This window comes from Micrasema longulum, unplaced genomic scaffold (genome assembly GCF_059751315.1).
Source record: "Micrasema longulum isolate JH-2025_06_02 unplaced genomic scaffold, ASM5975131v1 h1tg000605l, whole genome shotgun sequence".
Classification (NCBI taxonomy): Eukaryota; Metazoa; Arthropoda; class Insecta; order Trichoptera; family Brachycentridae; genus Micrasema; species Micrasema longulum.
Window position 1 is genome coordinate 205,111 of NW_028277801.1, and position 27,452 is coordinate 232,562.

The following is a 27,452-nucleotide window of genomic DNA, read 5'->3' on the forward strand; positions in this document are numbered from 1 at the left end:
GGACTTTGCAAACAAAAATATTTGAAATAAATAAGCAAAAATGATGGATAAGCAAATTGTTGCCTTACACTGTATTAAAAAGTGTTGACCAAAGGTTGGCATTTTAGTTTTGGTGGCGGGCCGTATAAATATGTCAATTCAATCAGGGGGCCACGCGATCATCGACGTCACTCGTGAGCCAAACACAACTGATTTAAAACCAATGTGCTTAATATGCTATTAAAGAATTGCTGTGACATTTTAGTTTAAAACATGCCGATTACAACAGTTGTTACATTAATTGCCGATTGCTGGTCTAGACTGCTAAACTAACTCTGTTTTTTTTGTTATTTTAGTGGAATTTACCTCTGATTCCTTCCATATGTTTTTCAGGAAGGACAAAAATATTGGTAAAAAGATAGTCTTGCATTTTTATTTTATAGAGTTTAACTGTTCAAAATTTAAACAGAGCAATCTCATAACCTGGGATGGACTTTTAGGTAAATATATAATATGCACATTTTTATATCCATTATTTACATATTAACAACACTAAACTAACTAAACAATTTAATATAACTGAACTCTTTCAATTAGAACCCTCAAAATTTATTCATAAACCAGCCACTTATGTAGTTGTGGGCGAAGAACTTGAAAAAAAAATGTAGTAAACATGAACACAATACGAGAATATCAGAAAAATATCATATACAACATTCTAAAACAAGACAGGACAGTCGAGATGAATAAACCAGAGACTGAAATTATACAATAAACTACCAAACAAAACTAAACAAAAGACTCCGATAACCTTTGCAGAAGATGTTAAAAATATTATCATTAACAATAGAATATGAATTTAAAAAAGAAAAAATATTTTGTCAAATAAATGTGATCCGTGAGGGTTTATAAGTAAATAAAAAATAAAAAAAACATTCAACTAATATTTTTACCCTTCAACTAATATGTCCTTGAGAAATTTTGATAAAAAATTGTAATGTTATTAAAAGTTTATATTCTTAATATGTTAACTTAATAAAGCATAAATAAATAATATGTACAATAAGTCATTATTTTTACCAGAGAGTTTTGTAAATTTGAGGTAAATCCAGAAACTAAGTTCTGTTTGTATTTCTTGCCAACGCAGCACTCCGATAACAGTTTTGCACATGCCTGGTATTTACTCTGACCTGTTGAGTAGTTGACTCCATTATGAGTTAGCTGACTGTAGTGTACGCTTCATAATGCTTGTTTGCAATGCTGAATAAAATCAAAAGTCCCGCCACATGCGAGATAAGCTCTGTAATTCTTTTCCTTGATACGAACATTAAACCAGATCTGTGAGATGTATAGATAATATGTAGTAAGTGATTCAATGGTAAGGAGGAGATGGGTGAGACAGTTTGATGAAGGTTGTGATAATGCGCACTATGACAAACAAACTGGACATCCCCTTTTACGAAGAATGCCGAAGAGGAAATACAAAAGTTTGTGCCGCCTACAATATTCAAAATAGTTTAGGGTCTAAAGATTTTTTCTGAATATGAACTTGTTCTTTTAACCAGTCAAATGAAAATACTTTCTGGATATACCTCATATGTGCCGATGTTTTTGCAATGGCCTATACTTAAGTTACTTATGTTTTATTAGATTCCTTAAGCAAAAAATTTTAAAAGCTCTTTTAGTAGAAGGTGCTTGTTTATTTATTTATTTTATAAACGCCTGGAGGGCTCTCACAATATATAGTTAAAAAGTACATAAATATTATAGCTACTGACATAAAATAGAATCATGACTATTCTCAGAGTAATTATTTCACAATTTTTGTTATTTATTTTATTAGTTGCCATGGATTTGTCATTTGAATTGCAATATTGATAACCTTACCCCTGTACAACAAATGATCAAAGGCGACACATTATTTTCTTTAGTTTGCTAGCATTATAATATTTTTTATAAGTACGATTGAAATTTAGTAATGAAAATGTGAAGTAGATGTTGATTGATTAAAATGATGTATTTAAACTTACATTAACTTACTATTTTAGCATCGATGGGAGGAATATTTGGTTTATGTCTCGGTGGATCACTTCTAAGTGTAGTAGAAGTATTTTATCACTTTACAATAAGACTTTACAATTCCTACAAAAGGAACAGAAAACGTGAAATGATAGTGGAAAACTTGCCTGGATTTAAATATTTGAAGAAATCAGCCCGCAACAACACAAATTATAATAAAAACAAGAAGATTATTCAGAGAAAACACATCAAAGCAATTAATACAAAATTACAACCCATTTTAATAGAAAATGCTCTGAAATATAATCAGGCTTACTTAAATGCACAAAATATAGATCTTTATCAATTTATTCCTAATAAAAATTGATTTGTGTTTCTGTATTAACTGCTAATACAAAAATGAGTAGTAACATAAAGACAATGTTTGATTTTACACGAACTGGGATAATCTTCTCTTGCTGAAGGATTGAATTTGCTACTGAATCCTACGTAGTATTTGATTTCGCACCATCTAAGTATATTTGCATTTATGAAGTAGATATAAAAATGTAAATAAAATTCTGCTTTTGTTGTAGTGGTACACTAAATAAATATGCAAGCAAACCAATTCTATTTTACCTATCGTAGTAAGTGAACACCGATTCAAATGAATCAATCTTTAAGAAAAAAAAATCCAAATATCAATTATGATAATATCATCTTAAAGGAATTAGCTTTGAGATATCTTTCTGCATATTGTGATGTCTTTTGTTCACCAACTTTCACACTTTTTAAACATTTTATTTAATATAAATTTTTATTCATAAATTAAACCGGAACGTAAGCATATTTTTTTTTGTTGTTTGGGTAAAATGAACATGAAATTAAAAACACAATTTATTTGTTTTTTAAATTCACCATATTCTGAATTTAGCAAAAAAATAAAAAAATAAAAATATTTTAATAATTTTAAGAATTAAAGCATTTAGTAGTTTAAAAAAAACTGATTTAAAAAATTCCTTGATTTGTATAAATGCTTAATTATCCACATAAAATTGAAAATATCAAAATGATACATGTCCATAAATAAAATATATACCTAAATATAATGCTTTATTTATTTTTATTCATATACAAATTTTACTATTTAAAAGAAAGCGTGTAGAAGTAAAAATTCTTTATCGATTATGTATTTAATATTTCACCAGAATACATTACATATATGGTTCAATGCATTCCTTACTAGAAAAACTGGTGCCGAGGAATATATTTTGCATGTTTAGTTCAGTTTTATTGCTTATAAATATGAATTTTTGTTTTTTTGTCAATATTATTTTATCTGGTTATTAAATTAAATTTAAAAAACTGATTACTTAAATACATAAAAAAATATTTTACCAATGAGTATGAAAATACAAATTATAATATGAAAAAATTGTGCCTTTTATTGATATTGTAAAAATCTTTTTGAAACAAGAATAACTGGCCAATTTTTAAGAGAAGCCCATGTTACTTTTGTAGATGCATTATTTCAGGAATTGTTCACAGTTATGCCGGCTATAGCTGTCAAAATGGTTTCTCTCATTTATGAAATGACGGTTAAAATTATCCAAAAGACATTGGTATTGGAATGACGTCTATAGCCTAATTATATGGTAAGAGATATTGTGTCCCAAAATGTTAGTCAGATAAGAATGACTCCAAATATGGTCCAATTTGAAGAGCAATATTATTTTTTTTAAAGTTACACTGTGTCCATATGAGTGGACTCTATGAGAAAAAAAGTGTCAGTATTAGCAAAAAAAGTGTGTTAAGTAATAATTTTTATTTGCAGATAAAAATTTTGACATGCGTAGCTGTTACTAAAAATAGTATGAACTAATTTTATATATGTATCTATACAGCAGTATTGTTAACTGAAAATTGAACTGAAAATTGATAAAACTGAATTTAGAGATTTATGCAAAAATTAGGCATTCAGTGTTATTTTGAATAGATTCACTTTGTCAATGTCATCCAGGACATTACTAATTGAAAAAGTTAAGGGGTTTTATATTTTAAGTAACAACAGTCACATAAATATAATAATTTGGTTATGAAAACACTATTAAAATATTTCATTCAGTACATTATTTTTTTATTCAGTTTTCATAATGGCTCAGAATAAATAAAAAAAAATTCCCAGTTACAAAAATCCTAAATCAAAATGTTTATTTAAAATATCTCTATATTGTCTGATGTTATGCGCTTTATTTAAGTATATTTCTGGTTTGTACCATTTGCAATATGAATTAAACATTTGGGCAACACTAACACATCCCTTCAAGTATAATTTGTCAGATCTTTGTAAAAGAGAGTTATATTCAATTGGTTCAAACGAATTGACGTGATCACACACACTCTGTATCATTTCCTTATTAGTTTTATGATTTTTATGTTTACCTCTCAAATCACATTCGAAATTGAATCCGTCGTATTTCTTCCAAGCGGTAGAGACAGTGGTGTCGCTTGTAGAAATGGTATTTAAAAAGATAGTTTTGCATACTTCGATATTGCCATTCGTTTCCGAGACATTTGTTACCGCAGGTAAAAAATATTTGAATGTGTATATTCTTTTGCTGGCCTTTCCAGTTGTTCTGCGGCGTACACCTTGTTTAGTGGTATGTTCAATAATAAATAGCCATTGCTTATTGCGATCACCAAAACCCCAAAATTTATTGAATATCGTCTGCCTTTCTTGTTCGGAAAATTTATCAGTACACTTTAATTTGCATGCAGTTTTACACGGATCTCCTAGTTTTTTTTCTGGAACAATCTCACCTCGTCGGGATCTATATTCCTTGCCTAAGTTTTTTAAGCGTTTACGTTTAACATCAATCCATTCATCATCGTGTCTCGGGCGTCTTCTTTTCTTGCCGCTATTCGTAACAAAATTACTTTCCGCAGTATTAATGTTTGCGGTTTTTTCAGTGCTTTCATTCCAAAAATCTTCTTCCCACAGCTGTGAAAATTCTTCATCTAGAAATATTTGATTTTCTGCAAGTGGAGATTCGGGCATATCTAAAAAATGTATCGAAATAAAGGGATACAGAATAAAAACATATTTGCATATTTTTCAGGAGGAATCAATTACCACTTGAGTTGCCCATTCCCAAAAAATGTGTAGATACCTCTGTATTAACAAAAAAAGTAATTAAATTGAATTAAATATAGTGTAAATGAAAACATGTTTCTAAAATACGATAGGTTTTAATCATTCAAATATATTATGAACAAGATGACTCTTGTAATTGTTTTGATGACTTTTGTAACTGTTTTATGGCACTTTGGGAATGATTTAAAGGGACAAGATGAATTATGGTAAAATTTCCTAATATAGTGGGCCTTACTTATATTATAAACTTGATCTAAAGTTACGCCTAGGCATAGTGGTAGAATAAGGATTGGAATACCATCCTTGCTCCACTACTGTAATAAGAATGGTATTCCCATCCGTACTCTACCACTATGCCTAAGCGTAACTTTATACGAAGTTTATGAGTAAGGCCCGATTAGTTTTGAGGGGCGAGGATATAACTATGTTTATTTCATTATTTATTATATCAAAGAATAAGTACAAAAAGAAACAAAATATGTAACCTGAAAATCGACAAGATGATATTATTTGGAAATGGTAACAGACGGATGTGTTTTGGAATTGGACAATGTATTTCAGCTGTTTTACTGATTGTAAAATACTTTATTTATAAAAACTGATGAAAGAAGATGAATTTTGGAAATGGGCGACTCACTTATAACGTGAATTTTAAATGTTTATCATGTTGAGTATGACAAATATTACAAGCACACTAAATCTTGATCACGTTTTTCTGGATTATTATGCTGTTGTGTCCATCACTGCAATGATGTCCAAAAATTTGGCAAGACAAACAATACGTGGCATAATAACTCAAAAACAAAATCAATATTTCAAAAGCCGTGAAAATCTACATAGATTACATCAAACCCTTTAATAACAGCATCTGGAAGCTCCAATTCCATACAAAATTGTGGAAAATTTCCATAAGCAGTTTTAGAATATGATTTTATTTAGTGAATTAGTATTTAAATGTAAAAATAACTTTTCGTGTGGCAAGTTGAACTATAAATAACATAATAGTGTGTCCGAACATTTGTGAGCAATACCGAAATTTGACTGTCTTAAAATTTCATCTAAAGAGACCAATATCAATAGATAGATAGCTTAACCAAGATTAAAGAATTATTAGAGAGTTAGGGCGTATTATCGTAAAAACAGGCAGTCGATGCTGTGACGTCGGTGCTTTTATCGGTAAATAGCTTCACCTTTGAAAAATGCGAAAGCCGAAGTCAAAGCGTACTGACACTTAAATTTTTTAATTGAAATTAACTTTAATTTTTTCCTTCCATGCATTTTTAAATTTCTTATTTAAAAAGATTACATTCCAGAATTCCATTTGGGTGTACGGCAGCTACTTGCCTGGACAGATTTTACAAACATGTTGCGCGGCAGCACACGCGGATATTAATTTTAGTGCTGTTAGAAGTAAAACTGAAAAAAATTCATTCTTCACATTAAATACGTGCAGTAAAGATTTTAAATTAAAAATATGGTTTTTTTTTCAAGTCAAACATTACAACATGCAATCAATGTGTCATGGGTCTTAAAAACAACATTTTTGTCGATTTTCATTATCAAAAACAAGTAGATCAATTAGGGTTCCATAGCAAAAATAAATTGAGAACCGATGGGATAGTGATCACTAACCTCAGCCAATGACAGGTCATAAGCCTTGTAAATGCCTAGATTTCCACATTCTCCAATAATTCCTTCATCCCAGGAAAGTATGTTTATAATTAAGAAGTAAGTAAGTTTAAAAGAAGAAGTTAGGAAACAGGTTGTAGAGTTGATGTATCTTTATAATATAATTACATAATTTCAATATTTATTTTACATTTTTTAGAGAAAGCATCTCTGAATGTTCCCGAATGAAAATAAAAATTATTTAGTTATATTAATTAACAAATTTTAATTACTATCTCCTACATAATGTCTTATGTATCATTTGTGAACCATAATAAGTAAAATAAAATAAATCTCAGTTGAGATAGCCATCAAATAATTATTTCCTTCGTCTCTCTCAAGATATTGGTCTCTATGGATAACATGTAATGACACTACAAAGAGAATTTAATTATTTCAGGGCAAAATATTTCTAGAGCAATTTTGTTTTTTTTTTTAAATTTCTTAGAGCTTTGTCGACTGTATGAAGAATATGCTTATTATTTGGTATAAAATTGAAATATATATTTTACAAAATTTTTTCACACTTTTTAAAATCACTACTTACATTTCAATACAACTGCGGCAAAGAATTTAATACCAATTTTAATTTATAGAAAAAAAATTAAACATGAATTTGTGATGTTTCATCCCACAAATACTAAAATGATTTAATCTCAATATAATTATATCATTCAGTGTTTTAGAATGTTTGACGGTTAATATCAGGCAAAATATTGAAAAGGGGATTTCAGGTTGAGATAAGTCTGCCTTGTAGTGTACTTGAGGTCTTGGTTTCGATTTCTGGCAACGTTGACATAGAATATCTGTGTAAAATATTATTTTACCCTGCAATAATTTACTGTATGGATAGGCACCTGAAGCAATAAGACAGATCAACCTGTCTTCATGTAACAGATGATCGAGATATATATGCATCATCAGGAGCAGATAAGGGTATGAAAATGATAATAGCAGTTGTTATTGTCATTTTAAAGAACCAAAATGATTTATAGGTAATATATTGTGCTTTATCCCACAAGGAAAACATTTTTAAAAATCAACAAACAAGAAAATACAGTATAGTCTCTGTAATCCAAATCCACTATAAACCGAACCTTCAATAATGCTCCTGGCCATCTAAATTGCACCAAATGAGGAACTTCAACACTACGGGAAATTGGATACAAAAATGTTTTCTTGCGCGCGGTAAAAATTAGAGCATTAATTTGTACGGCAAAGTTTCTTGATATACTCTGTACTGTAAATGAGAACCTCTGATGTCAAACGCGGAAGTATTTCCGAAATACAAAACATTAAAAAAATCATAGCACTGACAATACGATATATAAAAATATTTATTAGTTTATTTATAAATAAAAAAATCCACTTAACTTCCTCATTGATAAGTAATGATTGACATATTACAGTTGTTTCTTCCTCCAAAATATATTCAATCCATGCAGCTTATGAATCAAAATGGTATTCAGGCGGTGAAAATTTAATAACGCAAGAAAAAATAGCATACTATTTACCCTCAAGAAGATCATGTAATGGATGACTTGAAAGTTACTCCAAAGATATTTAAGAAGTTGTGGCAGAAAGTTTGGTTAACAAAGGGTGCGTTTGTGAAGGAAATGGATGTGGATTCCGACTCTGGATATGAAAACAAAGATTATTTACCATTGATGCATCATTTGTGAACACTAAATTTGGTAAGTGATATAAAAAATCCATAAGTATGGGTTACCGGAAAGAATGTGAATAAAAGTTCCGAGATCTAAGACTGTTCGAGAACGCACTGAAAGAAAATTAAAGAATTACAGAAAAAAAACTAACACCTGATACAGTCAAACATAAAGATGCCATTCAAATGTTTAACACTTGTTTAGATTGGGCAGTCGAAAATAATGTGCAACCCTACCAAATTATGGTTTTGCGCCGATTGTGCACATCAGAATCAAGCAGAAGGTGCTCGCCAGATAAAAATTCCAGATTTTTGAAACATCACATAAATAATCAACACATTTAATTTACCTGCTATGCCTTAAAGCACATGTATTTCGTGGTTAAATAAAAAAAAAACTTATAGTTGAACATACAAAAAGTTTGTTTTATTTTTTGAAGATTCCAGTAAACTGAAACAGGCTCGGTTTTTAATTGTTGGGATTATAGAGACTATACTGTACGTGTAATGAATTTATTTTATCTGGATTCGTCTACCTTGTATTAACTATGCAAAATTGATAAAATACTATTAACATCAATTTCAGAATTTTCTAGAACGGCTGAATTTTCATTACTTGAATCGTTTTTATTGTTTTTTCCATTTCTCATTTTCTTGTTCATCGGATTGTGAGTGATGGTTCTTGATGTGGACTATTAGGAATTTTTTCTGTGCGAAAGTTTTGGAGCACACTTCGCACATGAATGGCTGTCTTCTGGAATGTATTTTTTCGTGGATGTGCAGATCGTCTGCTAAGGTAAACTTTTTTTCGCAATAGCGGCAAGAAAAGGCATCTTCTCCCGTGTGGATACGATTGTGTATTCGTAGATCTTTTAAGAATGGAAAGCTTAAATTGCAACTTCGGCAAACAAAGCTCTGTTCTTTGCCATGTACAATCGATAAGTGCTTCTGTAAAAGAAAAGTCTTGTTTAAAAGATATTCACAAGTTTAAAAATAATGAGCAAATAACTATTTTGATAGTCCCAATTCAATGCACCTGCTTGAATTCCCCTAAACTCTTTAAACCTTAAGCAACACAATCATCATCATAATTCCCTTTCTGCACCTTATGGTGCATAGGGCACTGCATCAGTGCACAAATTGCAGCGTATCTTGATAATTTTTGTTATATGAAGGTAAGATGATAAGTCTTACGCTTCAGGTACCAGTCCAGGGACTGTGAAATATTCTAGTGTAAAAATACCCTTTAAAATAAATATTTCATATCAACCATGTCGGGAATCAAACCCGAGACCTCTTGCATGGTAGGCAAATGCCTTGACCACTACTCCACGGGGCCGACGAATAACTTTTTATGTGGTATTCTATAATTGACTTGCTTTTGTCTATGGTTATTTTGTTTTGCTTTTCGTTTTGGTTTTGTAGTAGAATTTTGTATTTGTGAACAGAATAACAATGCTACATCACCATAGATAAACGAATCATCGTATTTCTTTTATAGCGATAATTGGAAGACCAAGCTTATTTCAATTACGATAAAATATATTCTCCCATCGGGAAAATTACTATTGGTAAACAAAAACTATTATTGATAAACGACATAACTAATTTCTCTCTAATATCACGTGAGCAAAGCTGCTGGTAAAAGCTAGTACTAAGCAACCTGCCGATGGTAATTCCAGCAGGAAGAGCAATGTCTTTACTAAACCGTATCTCTTCGGATATCGACATCTTTCATATTAGTGAAAAAAAGTTCAGAAAGGATGGCATCCTTTTTCTTTAATTGCTGTGTATTTTTATTTTATTATATTTGTAGGTTCAAATTTAAGTATGAATTTTTTCGTGTTATGTATGCCTTAAAATATTTTTGTAATGTAGATAAACATATGTAAAATAAATAAATTGAAATGAAATTATTTAAAGATTAAATAAAATACACAAATCTTTATTCAAGTGTTTTTGGGATAGTTAAATAGTAAAATAAAAATAAACTCCCTCATTGCGGATAGGATTAAGAAGAGATGGAAGTATTAAAAGTTTATAATTATACATATATTATAATATTTATATATTTATGTGATTAATATTTTTAATGTTAGCGTGCATAAATAGCTCTTGAGTGTAACATACCTTGAAGTAATCAGGTCTATAGAACACCCTTTCACAATATTCACATTTGTAAGAGTTTGTTCTTTTATGAACATACTCCATATGATCTTTAACACGGCCTTTAGCAGTAAACATCTTGTTACAATATTCACAGGGAAATTTCTTTACCGCTTTATGCGTATTCTTGTGGGTTTTCAGTGATTTCAATGTGAAATAAGCTCTGGGACACTCGTCACATTTAAACTCCCTCTCTCCGTGAGTTAGCAAGTGATGATTGAACTGAGATTGCTGGCCGAATGCAAATGACTCTCCGCAAATGTTACAAAGATGGCCGCTCAAATCAAACAAATTTAAATCGAGAATATCATCGTCAGATTTCTTGTCATCAGCATCACCGAGCGACGGTGGCTCTAGGACGTCATCATCATCTACAAAATGATTGTCAACCACATCGTTGTCATCATTCTCATGCTCCATTGGAATGACATTTGGTGCAACAATATAATCGTCTACCAAATTATCATCATCTATGTTAAACGCTTTAAGTTCAGAAAGTATATCGATAGATTTTGTTTCGCAAAAATGCTTCGATCTTAAAATTCTATCACTTTCTTCACACTTACTTAAAAATTCGTAAAACTCTTCTAGCTTTTGAATACAAATGAGGCAAATGAATTGCGTCAATCCATCGTTACGGTAAATCTGCAATCGAAAGAAGCTTTACAAAATTATACGATATTGACGACAATATTTTAAAATATTAATTAAATATTGTCGTAAAAACCTTTATTTTACTATGAGAGACAAAAGTGTTCACGGCAATTTTTCTATCTTCAAAAAACAAATTCATTTCAGCAGGCCCTAAGCATAACCTACAAGACCCCATAACTGTACTATTCGATATGACGTTAATAACTCGAAATACAAGAAAAAAAAAACTAAGCAAAATATAAAACAAACTTTACTAATTAATTAGTCATTTAAAGCAGCTTATTAAATGTATTTTTAATGAAATTGTCAACAATTTAACCAGGCATTGGAAAGACTTGTACACTTTTTGTGACGTCTCGGGACTTGACGCTTGACGTCTCGCTCTTCTTCTTCTTCTTGTCTTAACCACCATAGATGTAGATAGTGATGGTCATTCGTTTTTATAATCGATTATTTCTCTAAGTCACTTATTTTTTTCTTATCGGCTAATTAATGCCTGCAAATTGATAGTTTTAAAATTATGCAAACTCAAAGTATTTTTTTTGTTTTATACACTACCTCTGTAAACGTGCTTATATTTTATTTAACCGACCTATTTACGATAAACATGCTTTTTTTATCAAACTGTATCTTTGATCTTTTGTCAGTATCTCTTTGTTTTTACCTGTACATATATTTATTTATATTTTCACATATTATTGGTCAAAGTAATTTAGTAAAAATAAACTCATCCAAGTAGTAATCACAAGCATGTTTTTAATTTACTGTCTAAATACGCATATTTGCATTGTTGGTACCTTTTGATGTTTTTTTAATATTTATAATGGTACTTTTTTGCATTACTTACCAAAACTGTACTTTTAAAAGGCACAAGAGTCTTCTTCCTGGGACTGTCTCAACTCATTACCTGGCTGATTAATCGCCCTGTTAGTGTGTATTTAGTACGTAAATACGCGTTAAAAATGCGTTTTCTACGCGCGCTTTTCTGTTCAAAACACCACCCCTGGGTAAACTGTTGAGATCGGCTATTATCGTTCTTAGGCTGTATAATCTTCGGTTCTGGATGTCACTTTCATCTAGGCCGTTTCTTTGCAAGATTTTGGAACATTGAGTTATCCAGGAGTTCTTGGATCTTCCTCTGGGTAGCTGTCGGGGAAGGTCCATAGACATTGCCTTATTTACCGTACGGTCTGGGTGGTATTTTGAATATTTTCTACCCCTTAGAGAGTGTTTAATTTGATGATTTCTATTTTTTTAATGCGACGACACTTTGCTTCATTAAATGACCACACTGATGATTAAACGTCAAATGATGAATAAAACTGTTTAAAAAACGGAAGAAATACTAAAACGGTTTGGTCAAATTAAGTGTTTTGGGTAATGCTTAAGGTCACAATAATGGTCTTATTGAACATTTTCATACTAAGTTTCACGTGTTTGTATTTGTTTGACGTTTAATCACCATTGTGAGCACAGATGAAGCAAAGTTAAGGTGCATGCAAAAAAGTCCCCAAATCAACCACTCTCTAGGGGATGGAGAAAATTTTGAATACCACCGCTGGTGGTCTCCGTCTTATGTGCCCGTACCGTCCCTACTGTTTCTCTTCTAGCTTACTATTTATGTCAAGGACCTTCATGCTACCACCAATGCGTGAACTCTTAATTTTATATTTTAATGATACTCCTGCCGAGCACCTGCGCATTCGCATTTCTGCTGTTTCAAATTTCTTAGAGTAAGGAAATTGTAGGTACATAGTTCAACATTCTTAGCCATATATGATTACAACATTAACAGGCACAAGAGTATCAAAAGAAATATATTTTCAATGTTTTGTTTTATTTCAAACCTCTCTATTATCAAAAACAGAAAAAATAAATGTTTGAATGAGAAAAATAACAGTTTGTGTTTGTCTCAGTAATACGTTTTAAATGCAATAATAAAAAGGTAATTATAGAAAAAACGAAAAAAAATTGAGTGCCCTCTCAATTCCAAATGGTTTTATGGTAAAACTGACCAATATCAGATTAGCGTTTATACGACGTATCTAAGGTTCAAACCCAACTCGATCACCATTTGATTTTCGTTTTTTTGTATTATTATCATTGAAATATTTGGGTAAATCAAATGAAGAAAAATTTGGAATTTTTGTTTAATTTCATTCATTATTCCCTTTCGCACCTAATGGTGCATAGGGCACTCCACTAATACACCATCAGCAGCGTAGTTAAATATTTTTTGTTACATAAAGGTGATATAATTCTAGCGTAAAAAAACTTTTATACATATCCCAGATAGCAATTTAAACTTGCCTCAAGCTTGTATCAAGTTTGAAGTATCAAGAGTTCAAGCTTGACCAAAGTTTGAGATTGCAACTCTGTAAACTTGAGGCAAGTTTAAAGCAAACTTTATAGTTACCATCCAACAAACTTGCACGATGTTTGTTTTTTTACAAAAAAACAAACATCATGCAAGTTTGGATTTATTTAGCAAAAAAAACAAAAACAAAAAATACAAAAAAACAGATATTAATATCATACTTACTTTTTAAAGAACTCTTGACAAGATGGTTTTGTCGAGTGAAAGTACTGCGAAAACTCATTTTTATTGTTTTTTCCTCAGTGGCATATCAACAGTTTATCCTTTAAACTGAGTATTCACACTTCGACAGTATTAAAAGTTTTAAAATCGCCGGAAAAACATCCAATGATAAATGCGTAATTAAAATACGAATTTATCTCAGAACTGCGAATCAAAATCATTAAAATGACATAAAACCCACGGACAGAAACGGTGAAATATATTATTTTTCTATGACTTTGATAGTATTGCCAATCTGAATGTTGTTTGGAATTAACCACTTTTTTGTATATTTGTTATGCACTAATTTGATTCGGTGGCCTCCGCTGTGTAGTGGTTAAGACATTCGGCTCACACATGGAAGGTTCTGGGTTCGATTCCTAGTTCTCACCACTGTAATTGGGCCTCACGGCTTGTTGTGATGCCAAAAAAAATCGTTCTTGTAGAAAAGTAACAGTTTAAATAAAAAAAGGAATTCTCTCCATATTTTTATGTATATGGCAATGTGTTGATCATCACTATATGACTTTGGGTTCTGAAATACCGTTCTTGACATAACAAGATTCCAGCGAGTTTTGTCAAAACTTGTCTCTTAAAATTTGACATTACAATATTCCAGCAACTTTTGATAAAAACTTGTCGCGTCAAATTTTCCTTTTCAACCTTCCATCAATCTTAAATCAAGTTGGTACCAAGTTTCACTGCTATCTGGGATATATTTCATATCAACCATGTCTAAAATCAAACTCGATACCTCTTGCATGGTAGATACGCTGACCACGAGGCGAAATTTTATTATATTTATATATATAGCTACTTACTTAAGTTTGTACCAAATTTATTAGAGGTATTTATTTTTTATTACAAAATAAAATAAAACAAATTTCGTTCTTTAATTTATTTATAAAAACATGGAACTCGAATCAAATAATCTTAAAATACTTTGTGAAGTATACAATACGAACTTCTTTACAAAATTAAGTACAAATATAAATATTACAAACTATTAATACTAAACACGACTGAATTATAATCATAACTTACTGTTCGTAACTTAACATCTATGATTTTACTAATAATATATATTTTAATACACTAGAATCTCTTTTTACATTAGTGCCGTGTAAATAAAAAACAATGCTGCTTAGATTTCTTTGTGCAAAAATTAATTCGGGTTAAATTTTTTATATTTTTTATTGTGCCTTTTTAAAAGATACAGTAATATGACAGCAACATACTTCAAAATATCGTAACAGAGATTATTCTCTATCACTATCATTATATTATACGCTATTATACGCAATTAAATTAACTTAACAATAGAATCACCATGTAAAGCGCCCTTGAGGTATTTTATTACGAAAATGGCGCTATATAAGTTATCCATAATTAATTTAATTTAATTATGTAAAAGAGCGATGTAGGGCAGGGCATCTCAATAACGAATATTTAAATTAAACTAATATTACGCATTGTCAAACAAAATCAATTAAAAACTGAACAGTATTATTTCGAAACCGTGTACAAAATTCAGTGTTAAACCAGGTTCCAGTATAATATTATTAAATAGGGCGTATTTGAAAATCACTGTAAATTGATTTTTATTTTTCACATTTATAATAATAAATCAAAATGTATTTATTGAAATAAAGTCGGCATTTTTTTATTATTTCTAAATTGCTTACAGATTATAGTCCTTTGATTCACACTAAAAATGTTTTTTCACATAAAAAGGTTTACATCCATGCTGTACGAACAATGTAATAAACTGTGAATTAGCAAGTAAGTATATCTTTGTTTCATTTTTAACATATCTGTAAAATTGAGGTTTTTTAAATTTGGTTTTACATAAGTACTCATTGGATTAATTTTCATACAATGAACTTATTTTGTAAAATAGAGTAAGGACGTTATAAAATAATGTAGATACCACATTTTTTTTGTATATATAGAGATGGAACAAGTTCCTATGGTATGCTATTTCGAGCGGATTTTCAAAACTTTTTGAAGGAGGGAATAGTCGAGACATTGTAATGTTTATGATAAAAAATAACTACAAATGAAATACCCTTTTCAATATGTATATTTTTTTTATAACTACCTGTAATTTTTGCAGTCGCAAATTTAAAGGTGGAATACCCATGCTTAAAAAAACCTATTTAAATATCATTGGGTATTTAAATCGAACCGTTTTTTTATTATTGGTAAATAAAAAGACCTGCGTTTTAAAAAATAGTGTATTGTTACAAATGTTGAAAGAAATTTAAATACGGCACGTAATAAAAAATTTGCACTCTAAATATTTTTAGCACTATTTTTATAAGGCTAATAAGATTTTGTGGGATGAGTTTTCTGTAAGTGTCATTGTGTAAAATGAAACAAAATGGAATGTTGAATCAAGCACTAAAATGCCAATACATAAATTAAAAAAATGTCATGATGATATTTTGTACATTCACTATATTCGTATTCTATACTAAATTAATCCTAGCCAAATCATTTTTACATACTAAATTATCAATACTTTATGTGCGTACTTAAATACATAATTTTATTTACAATCTTATTTTTGTAAATGATAAATTGAACTTAAAATCATTTAATATTAAAATTAGTTTTAAAATAACGTGAATTGTTTTTTTTGTATAAAACTTGTTAGGGATTGCGAAAAATTTATGAAAATTCTTCAGCCAATTTAAATAAAAACACTTGGATTTGAAGTCTGAAGAAAATGTAAAAGATTTATGTAGTTGCCGCTATTAAGCAGTTCCTCGTCCATTCTTATTTAAAAAAGATAAATTCTGGTTTGATCAATTTTTACTGTATAATTTTATCATTTTTATCCTACAAATTAAGGTACATGTTTTCTTATTAAAAGTATCTATGTCTTTATAAACTTTGTTATTTTGGTCACTAAAGTGTTTTTATTTGCACGTATATTCTTCTTTTCTCTCGGTGCACACATCGCAGTTCACATAACAGCACCAGTGAAATTGACATCGACACTGCGTAGTTTTTACATACTGATGAGTATTGTAGCCTCGACCACAGCACAGCAGATCACAGCCATCAGTCCCTAAAATTAAACGTCAATTTAAGTTTACCTCACTTAAAAGATTACAGAATTTCTTGCCAATAAATGTTAAGCAAACATTAGTCCAGAGCTTATTTCTTCCACTCCTTGACTATGCGGATGTATGTTATCCAGATGCTACTTGATAACTTAGAACGATTGCAGAATATGTGTATGCGTTATATCTTTGATCTTCGCAAATTTGACCACTTAACCGAGTATTGCACGCGACTACACTGGCTCAGTATCAGGCATAGAAGAAACATTCACATTCTATCACTTCTTCACAATATTTTTAATAATCCCACTTCGCCTGTTTATCTGAGAGAGCTCTTCCAACCTCTTTCATAACACGGACTATCTCTTCTTTCTAGTAACGAGAGAACCCTTTTAATACCCTGTCATCGCTCTAATTTTCTTGCCTCCTCTTTCACAGTAGTAACCGCTCGATTGTGGAATAATCTACCCACTAATGTTAGAGACCCTTCTTTATTTACATTTAAGTCAAGATCGAAATGTCACTATCTAAATATTTAAATTGTTTTTTTATCCTTCTTATTTCCTTCCCATCCCCTCTCCTCTCTTCATAGTATAGTGTTTTAAAAAAAAAATATATATTTCTTTGTTTTTAATTTTTTTATAAAAATATACAATAAATTATAATAAAATTGTAAGATTCAATATGTCCATGTATTTGTAATTTTCTCAAACTGAACGGTTTGGGTAGATAGGAATAAATTGCCTTCAGGCAATAAGCCCGCCCTAATATGTATATATATATTGTATATGTATATAAAGTGTTAAACAAATAAATACCTTCATATGTTAGATCTGTGTGTGGTATTGAATATGCTTGGAATGATGCTCTGGAGTATTTATGCTAAAGTATGTAATCTAGAATGACCTCAGGATATCTGGGTATGCAGTCAACTGTAGTTATGCTAATGTTCCCAACAACATACCTCCACTTCTTACAATCTACAATACAATATTATTTTTTCGTGTCAGCAACACAATACTTATAAGGTTCCGATCATCACATGTTGCCTATAAACTGCTTCAAGAGTGTTCTGCCATTCGTGATAATTAAAAAATATAACATGATACGTATGGGCAAATTAAAAATGATATTGACTATCGTTATCGATTATGCATATCACTTTTTGACGATTATCTCTCATAACTAATTATCTTAGCAATAATTTTGCATGTTTTAAAAATAAAAATTAACACGTTCACTGCCAGCTTAAAATATTTAAATCTCGAAAAAAATCAAACATGTTTTACTATCATATTGGCTTGGAGATCAAATAATAAAAAGTTACTCTGCCAATAGGCGGAAAAAACTGCTTCCCAGCTCTAACTCTGCCAATTCGCGGAGTTAGTAGTGAACTTGTTAACGAAAAAAAAAATTGTTTTGACCTCGATTATGGATACGATCGAAAAGTTCGATTATTTAAATAATCGAAATAACAAGTTTCACCATCACTATTTTTAAAAATGCCTTTTTTTTATTTGGGTAACTAAGTATCTAACTAAAAAAAAAGATCTTGCGGTACCTTTGTATGTTGTATTACCCAGGTGGGTACTTAATTTTTATTCATTTTGGCATGTTTTTTTTATTTGGCGCTATTTCAACAGTATGAAGGTGTCGGTTAGAGGAAAAGTAATTGCGTAAAAATATATAATACCAGTCGAAAATGGATAGCTACCTCTAGAAGTTCTATTGCAGAATCTTCCTACAGTACCGAGAGATCCGACCGCTAAGTTCTTTTCACAATAATTTGGTGAATCTTCTATGAATACAAGCTCCGATCTCTTTGGCAATCGTTTGGCTAGGGACTGAAAAGCTCTGGATCTGAAAAACACAGCAACCTTTATAAAAAATGTATTAAATATAAAAAAAACATATTTAAAATTCATTTTTATTATTTTAAATAATGTTTTTTTTACTAAAACATTCCATTACTGGGGTGACAGAATAAGAAAGTTGAGGACTACGGAAAATTGGATATGAAAATAATATTGTTTTCTAATGCGTGGTAAAAAATTAAGCACTACTTTGTACAGCGAATTTCTTAGAAAAGAAAAGAAAAGAAAAGAAAAGAAAAGAAAAGAAAAGAAAAGAAAAGAAAAGAAAAGAAAAGAAAAGAAAAGAAAAGAAAAGAAAAGAAAAGAAAAGAAAAGAAAAGAAAAGAAAAGAAAAGAAAAGAAAAGAAAAGAAAAGAAAAGAAAAGAAAAGAAAAGAAAAGAAAAGAAAAGAAAAGAAAAGAAAAGAAAAGAAAAGAAAAGAAAAGAAAAGAAAAGAAAAGAAAAGAAAATTAAAGATGCATGAAAACGTTGATTTAACTCTTGTGTGGCTGTGATGTAACACGACTCTGCTAGGATACAAGACTTGATCTCTCATATCTCTTATTGTTTTTAATTGTGCAGTTATATTTTTTTAATCTTCAGATGGACATTTTCACACTGGATTTAAGAAATTAAATTTATATAAGAGATTTAATACAAAAAACATTTATCCTTGCTACGCGAAGAATAATTAAATGAATGAAAGTGATGCCAATACAACAAAAAATCTGTTCAACTGTATAAAAAAGAGCACAAGAATAGAACTTATAACCAGGAAGATAGAGAGGCTGTTCTGTGGCCGGTTTTTGTGTAAAAGAGACAACAGCATAGCACGATAGATACCTACAAGACAAGGAAAACATAAGTCATTTGTGTTTTTCTCATTCGTTCAATAAGTTGGTTATTGGCAGTGAGCGGGGGTGCATGCTAGTTAAATGAGCTGGGTATTTATGATTTTTCCTTAATTTGGCTGTAACAGACGTAAATTATATTAATATTTTCATAAATTATGGAAAAGGAATAAATTATTAAACTGCATATATAAGTTTTTTTTTTCATAAGTCAACTTCAGAATATTCCGTCAATTGCTTAATGTAACACGAAGCGACGTTGTAGCACCGCGCCCAAAGAAATTTGGTAGCATTTGAATGACGCGACGCGACGCCACTAGTTTTTTTCCGAATAAACCAATGTTAGAGTGTTGTCATAGATTGTTGGTTTACGGGAAGCCAATTTTCAAAAAAAACTTATGACGTCAGACGCAGAGTAATTACAAAACTTTGAAACAATCGTAGCGCTGATAATACATTACATAATTAATTTTTTTTTATTTTGCCTTAATTTTATATTCTGTTAACAAATACATATATTTTTTTAAAACTACCGAACTTCCTCATTGTCACGCTGAAACATTAATTTGTGGGCACAGACATTTAAAAATGTCGCATCTCTACGGACAGAAATCGACAACTACCGTTCTTTGAGCCAAAAGTTAAAAATTAAGGGGATATTTCCATCCCTTTTAATTTGTCCGTGTTTACGCAGATGTCACAATTTTCATTTTATTCTAATTGATTTATTTATCCTCATCTAAATAACATATCTCTTTGTTGTTATACTTCAAACGCCAATGTCAGTGAAAAATAAAGTGAACTTCTTAAAAAATTTACACCTTTTCAAAACCAACTGCTGTTCAGGCTTCTCTGGGACTCCTGTAATGGTGGTCGTGACGTGCCTCGCCCTATGGTATTTCTTCATGAGAGCCTCCCCCACGAGAGAGAAAGGAGGAAGGGCTCTCCAGCAAGTTTTCATGGTACAAGACCCCGATACCCCATGACACTTGCATTCCGTCTGCAGAGATGATTTGACAATCTGAAACTCAGAGAAAAAAACTCTTAATACGAGCATTTTAAGTGCATTCTTAAATAGACGAATATATTGTTTTATAGACATAATCATAATACAGTCAAGAAGCTGATCTAATTGATCCTGTAGGTCTCAATCTAAAAAAAACAATGTTCGCTTCTGTTCGTGTAATTAATTGCAATTAAGTAATTTTATTTATTTATTTTATATTCGGCCTTAGCCAATTACAACAGTTATATGAAGAAACATATGTTCAAGAAACTGAACAAAAATAACATAAAACACTGAAGTAATGACAAAAAAGGACAGTAAAATAATGGAATACAATATATTTATTAACACGATCAACATAGTATATAAGACTTAGAGCTAATCCATGCCAATCCATTTTCATCCCACACTGCGTTAGTGGCAAAGAGGTCTACGAAAAACAGGAAGATCTATCTCAAAGAATTCCAAATTGTGTGATACGAGTAACTTGACTAATCTACACATTTTGGACATTGTAACATAAAAACGAAAGATGATCTTAGAAGATTTGATAAATAGCAGATTTTGACTTTGGGTGACATGGTTGGGAAGAAGTGACGAAAAATAACAATATCAGACAAAGGCCTTTCTTATAATTTTCTAAACTCACAGTGAAAGGGGGCAATGAAAACAGTAGAGTCAAATTGAATTGAAATTGCCGTTTATAAAACAGAAATAAAAAAGAGTTTTTTCGATTTTTGAGAAAACAGTATTGTTTTTTTTAGTATAAGCGAAACCGATATGAAGGTCTTTCAAACGGTTTTCAAGTATGTAAAGCAAGGACCTATTTTTGTTCCTAAATTGGCCCATGAAGCGTGAGACTGAATACCTCACTCCGATCTTATCCGATCTGTTTTTATTAATTATTATAAAATATTCTCTGTTGCACGGTTTAATTTATTTCAGAATTATCCGAGTAATTTTCATTTTGTTTTTTTTTTAATATTCCCGCGCGATTTGAACGCGTCGGGAAATTTACGTATTTTGAACCATATTTTTTTTGTTAATTTAATATGTTTTTTTTTGTAAATAAATCAAAGCCATTAAGACCGATGGTCTCCGCAGCGGAACCAGGTCTTCGGGGCCGTTCGATATCGTGTTTGGAAAATTCTTCGGGTCAGGTTGAAAACGCGAAACTTCAAATCTGGCCCGCGCGAGATGGAAAAAAACGAGTAGAAAAGATGATTCTAGATGCACCAGGCAACCGATTTCGCTGCGGTCTTCACCGATCGTCATGTCTTCATAGCTTCTACATTTTGCCATTAAAATGCGTATATTTGAATCTTTTAATTTTCCTTGCATTATCTATCGAGTCGTTTCAAAATTCTTAAGACTCAGGTATCTCAAATAGAGCGGCCGGCCGTATCAAAGTCCGACTTTACGCCATACGGTCAGGGTACGTATTCTAACGGGAAGTTTAAATTTGCCTTCAATTTTATCTTCAAAGTTAAGTTTTCTGTATGAAAAATAACAAATGTTCACAATTTTTTCCTAAACATGTTCATTTACCGGCTACCGACGAAGATACTTTGAATTTTCATACAAATATACACATTTTCAGCATAAATATCGATGTTAGATGTCAGTTTATACCGTCTCAATATGTACCGATGAAGATAGCGTTCATAATCGTGGCCCAGGTCTGATGAGCTCTATCTGAGGAAATTGTCAAACTTTCACTTGATTTTACACGGATTGATTTCGCCGTTTTAAAACCTTTTATTCTGTGAACATCAATGTTAATCAAGTGCCCAAAGTCGACCTTTTAATAAAAAAAAGTATTTTCCATCCCGCCAGTTGTCTGGGGACTGGAATTCGGAAACCTTATTAAAATTGCAATCGGCCTTCAAATAGGACGGCCGCGTCTGCGTGACAGCAACCTTTCTCTAACAACGTTAGTGCCCTTCTTTCGTGGTGAAAACTAAGAAAAGGAAGGTCGTGGCTAGGCGTCAGTCCCTGTATTCGAATCACGATGGATTTCAGGTTCCCGCTGTCGCTAGCGACACGCCGCCCCAGTTCCGGATATACGACCCGGAGTCAGGAGCTGAGGCATCAAGTCAGACAGGCGGGTTTTCGCCCCTCTTTCGGCGACAAGTGCCTTATGCATCATCAGGTGTGGATGAAATTCGATGATGGTGACTAATTACCAACCTACTTTCCGCTTAGACTCATTTTACGTATTGTTCAACGGTTGCAATTTTGATTGTTCGACCTACCTATATACCAATATAAAAAAATACAAATTGTTGTGCAATTTATTGTACATAAATACAGTACAGCGCGCATTATATTTAGTATTAATTTAGTCACTTTAATTTTTATATGAGCATTAACATAATTACCTGTTATTTGATTTGACCGAGTACTGTCTTGGTCGACATTAAAAACAAAGATATTACTCGAGCCATCTTGTATACATCGCCGCCATTTTCACCAAAGGTGTACTTAGGAATTTGGACACGCTCAAGTAAGGCTGGTAATGATACTTTACTGAAGTAATTTGTCGTTTTGTCTGCAAATTTTGAGCCATTATTGCATGAACCATAGCAAATACCTGTATTTAGGTAAGTGAAAGATGTGTTATTACGAAAATACATGGGTGGGCTTAAGGCTTTAATCGATCGATCTGTTCGAAGGTTGTGTTAAAGAAATCAGCGATAGGAATGTGCATGCAATATTAATGGCGAGTCGTGTAGAATCAATGCCAGTAACAATTTTTTTTGGTACATTTTAAGGAAACTGCTGTACAATTGAAGGCTCCATTTTTTAAAGTGTGCAAGAAAACATTTATTGTATCCAATTACCCGTAGGGCTGAAGTTCTTCATTCAGTTAAAATCGCGATTTACAAAATTTAAGTTTTTAACTCTTGAGTGGCCGTGATGTAACACGAGTTTACATAGGAAATAAGACTTTATTATTATTATTATTAATTATTTATTTAAATAATGAATTTGCATTTTTTGCATTCTTCAAATGGATATTTTCGCATCGAATTAGGAAAATAAAATTTAAACCAACATACTGGATTTTAATACAAAAATATTTATCCTTACTATGCGAGGAATATTTTTTTCTCTTGGGATATTGACTTTCACTTTCCCATCTATGAATTGTTCCAATGCAGTGCCCTATTTACCATTAGGTGCGGAAAGGAAATGATGATGATGGTGAGTGTTTATATACGTATTTAATAACAGCGTTTTAAATTGAAGTTGAGAGGTCACATCATTAATCATACGGCCATTTTCCGCCACCTTTAATATTATATTTCGCGAAGTGGTTTTAGATTACACAATCAAACCATTTATAAACTTGACTTCGAAATAATACAGCTTATTTAAACCTTCTTTGCCCAGGAATGCACTAAGGATATTAATTATGATATTACACACTCGTGTCAGTGATATATTGTTATCTGCATAATGTCTTCATTCCGAGAAGACCAAAAGGTTAAATTCATTTTATTACATATAAACAATACGATAATATTATTATTTACGAATGTTTGTGTATTTGTAGGGGAGATGTAGAAAGGAGTGGCTGTAGCGCGTAGTGCATATGGCTCTTGCTCTTTACTTCAACAATGTATCTTTAGAGGAAACACGGTCTTACATACTTACGGTCTTCATACAAAAGTACTCCCGTATTTTCTCCCTGGGCTATGCCACAAGATTATTAATCATGGGAACTAGTTCCCTAGACCCTAGGGCCATCCCAAAACTTTTAAAAGCGTCCAATTTTATCTGCCATCTTCAAACGAAGGGTATATAAATAAGGTTACTATTTTTAAAAAAAAGGAAACATATCGACACAGATAATTTTCTTTTAATACCTTTTTAAAAAAAAAAACAATAAATCGGTTCAGTTTTGAGTTGCGGAAAAAGGGACAACGAAACGTCATTTTTGTCGATTTTAGTTAGGTAAAATTAGTCTAAAACAGAGTACAGCAAAACTGATGCTGACAGCTGATTTGGTCAAATGTTTATATCTCAATGTGCCTAATAGGCCAATAAGGCATCATATTTACTTATATATAAGCCCAATTAGCGCATTAATTCTCAGTTCCTGAGAATTGACTCTCTCGGGAACAAATACACTGATGATCAAAAATTACATATATTTGCTCTAACTTTATCAAACTTCAGGAGCCAATATTTTTTTTTTTTAAATAATAGTATTTTTAGTTTCTAGTATTTTCATATATTTTTTATGTACATATTTTAAAATTTTTAATTGTTTATAACCTCTGGATATGTAAAAGCCCCTAGGGCGTTAATAAATAAATAATTAAAACAATGTTAAAATACCTATTCATTAAATTTCTCAGCTACCGCCTTTCCTCTTAATAATAATATTTGGCTGATTTATATAGCGCCATTTTGTAAAAAATCACCTTTAAGGGTGCTTTACAATTCTATACTTAAACAGCTAATATTGCATTTTTAAGTTTGTGATTTTAAACGGGTATGATAAACGAATGACGTGGGATTTCAATTGAGATCTAAACTGACTGGACTGTCGATAAATTGGGAGTGTGAAAAGCAAACTCTCTGTATCTGATTTTTTGGTAGCACCGGAGTCAAAGTTAGGGTAATCGATCTTACGCTTCCAGTGCCAGTCCAGAGATAGTGAAATATCGCACTGTAAAAACAATTTAAAAACAATATTTCACGTCGACCATGCCAGGAATCGAATATGGAATCTAAAAAACGGTAGGCGATTTATGTCAGATAATAACGGAAAAACTCACCAAACTAGAGAATACAATATGATACAATGAATACAAAATGAGTTTGCTAACTCATGGGAATACAATTATGTTTTGTACATTTTTGTATTTTGAAATAAAAAATAAATAAATATAATTAGACCTTGACAGACAGTTAAAATAGAGCAACCACATTGAAAATCAAAAAGATGATCTAACAAAACAAAACAGTATGTTTTTCAAAACAAAATAATACATTCCACAAAAAAAAAAACAAATAAATCAAGCATATGCAGAAAGCAAACTACACTATTGTGTACGTTTTTGGTGAACTGGAAACAAAAAAAACTACAAAGACTATAAAAATAATACAATTAAAAAGGCATACAAATTAGACTATTTACACCCACAATAATGCTGTACAAAACATTTAAACATACATAGACAACTTCAACAAGCTTGAAATTCTCAAACTAATACCCAAACTCAAACTAAGTCACATCAAGGATGACGAAATCATACTAACAAAAGTAACAGACATACACAATCACGACACGAAAACTTCATATCGTTACCATGCACAGACAGCTTGCCCACCACATACCGTATACCGCATACCGCATCAGAGGACATAAATCTCCTTGGCGGTGCCCACATAAACGGAAAAATGGCTTGCTGCCGAACTAAAAAAGATGCCCGAAGAAACTCTCTATAATCTTGAAGCCTTAACATCTTTTTACTGAAAGAAGGTAATCCAGAAATACATAATATGCATTTCATTAGATAGAGAAGAGGGAAGTGATTTTTTTAATGAAAATTAAATTAATTGGACATGATCAATTTGCCGAAATGATTACAAAACTTTTGAAAAGCCTTGAAATTATTTTTGGGGCCCACCAGATCTGTATATCCAACATAACATATAGCAGGGCTGCGAATAGTAGTGAGAAGCTCCATTCCATAATCATAGAGAGGGAAAAAAGGACACGAACACAGGATGTGTTCAAAAGATACAATACGCAGATAAAAAAATCCAAAATAGGACTGCCTCGACCGCTTAGTAGCAAACTGAAAGTTTACAATAACCTACAGCACAGACTAAATTTAACAACTACACAAAAAATGAAGGTTGAAGTGAGAGACATCTTGAAACATTCCTAAAATATTGTACAATATTTTTTAAAATAATATAAACCTTAACAGGTTTTATCCATGAAAAATAAATGATAATATTGTTTTTATTGTTATTCATTACAGGCAGGCAGCCTTTGCTGATGCGCCTATGATCCCTATGACCCTATAAATTTGTGTTGGGATTTAATGAATACATTTCATGCAGGGGACAGTCATAGTAATAATTGAGTATTTTATAAGTTTCTATAAAATCCCCTCTCTTCTATCATTCTTCCGATGATGTAAGTCATAGTGTTTTTAATCTACCGTGGTAAGGCATCCTTTTGAGTTATTTTGGGATTTTTGTAGCACATCTTTAGACTTTTTCCAATAACTTGATGTCTTTAGTATTAGATCACATTAAAATTACATTATGGATACCTTTCTTCCTGCCCGATTATTGTGAAGATTCATGAGACTTCTAGCATCTCCCTCCAGTTCCCTTGCGTCCAAGAATCTTCTGGCAAATCTTGCTCCGTAGGCAGCGTCAGCTCCGCACCCTCCCCACCGCCAACCAGCCCTAGCTACAAATACAAAATCATCAGGAAAACTTTCCAAGTAATTATCATTGGAAAATTTAGGCCCAGTTACACCAAAAAAGTTTAAAAAATAGTAAAACTTTTTCAGTTTATTAAAAGCATACGCGTTATCCATGCTATTATATGTAGCAAAAATATGGATTCTTAAAATCTCCATAATAAATTAAATTGAGGCACACAAAATGTGGTTGTACAGGAGAATGCTGCTTATCTTATGGGCTGTGCGAGTGTCCAGCGAAAGGGACACTCAAACTGAATACAATGGAAAAATAAAGAGAACTGTTAGCAACTGTCAAAATATTATACTTTGGCCACATATTCCGTGGAGAAAAATATACCCTTTTTACA

The 27,452-nt window shown here is 31.3% G+C and overlaps 2 protein-coding genes across 9 annotated transcripts in view; both read right to left on the minus strand.

Moving 5' to 3' along the window:
- Nucleotides 1–4,660: 4,660 nt before the first annotated feature.
- LOC148280220 (uncharacterized) lies at nucleotides 4,661–11,692 on the minus strand. Of its 3 annotated transcripts, none has more exons than XR_015822661.1 (4): nucleotides 11,359–11,692; nucleotides 10,596–11,276; nucleotides 9,002–9,413; nucleotides 4,661–5,037 (listed from the first exon to the last, which is right to left on the minus strand). XR_015822661.1 is itself a non-coding variant. In XM_088228726.1 (4 exons), exons 1-3 carry the CDS (start codon nucleotides 11,458–11,460, stop codon nucleotides 9,093–9,095), a joined length of 1,104 nt encoding a protein of 367 aa, XP_088084852.1. In that variant the 5' UTR covers nucleotides 11,461–11,692; the 3' UTR covers nucleotides 4,661–5,037; nucleotides 9,082–9,092. The 3 variants fall into 3 exon arrangements, 2 of the variants coding, with proteins under 2 accessions (XP_088084852.1, XP_088084851.1); XM_088228726.1 differs by having other exon boundaries at nucleotides 9,082–9,413; XM_088228725.1 differs by lacking the exon at nucleotides 4,661–5,037 and having other exon boundaries at nucleotides 8,865–9,413.
- Nucleotides 11,693–15,665: 3,973 nt separating this feature from the next.
- The window catches only part of Wnt2 (Wnt oncogene analog 2), a 210,880-nt gene continuing 199,093 nt past the window's right edge, over nucleotides 15,666–27,452 (minus strand). For all 6 annotated transcript variants that reach the window (XM_088228734.1, XM_088228732.1, XM_088228731.1 and 3 more), the window contains 4 exons: nucleotides 26,947–27,089; nucleotides 20,460–20,659; nucleotides 18,649–18,794; nucleotides 15,666–16,939 (listed from right to left, as the gene is read on the minus strand). In XM_088228734.1, coding sequence (XP_088084860.1) covers nucleotides 16,788–16,939; nucleotides 18,649–18,794; nucleotides 20,460–20,659; nucleotides 26,947–27,089 — 641 coding nt within the window. In that variant the 3' untranslated portion in view covers nucleotides 15,666–16,787. The remainder of the gene's footprint in view (nucleotides 16,940–18,648; nucleotides 18,795–20,459; nucleotides 20,660–26,946; nucleotides 27,090–27,452) is intronic.

Excerpts from the sequence above, each read along its gene's own strand:
- LOC148280220 (XM_088228726.1), bottom strand. The coding sequence starts at position 11,460 with ATGGGGTCTTGTAGGTTATGCTTAGGGCCTGCTGAAATGAATTTGTTT. Across the intron at positions 11,277-11,358 it reads TCTCTCATAGTAAAATAAAG|ATTTACCGTAACGATGGATT; the intron begins GTTTTTACGACA and ends TTTCGATTGCAG. Across the intron at positions 9,414-10,595 it reads ATAGACCTGATTACTTCAAG|AAGCACTTATCGATTGTACA; the intron begins GTATGTTACACT and ends TTTCTTTTACAG.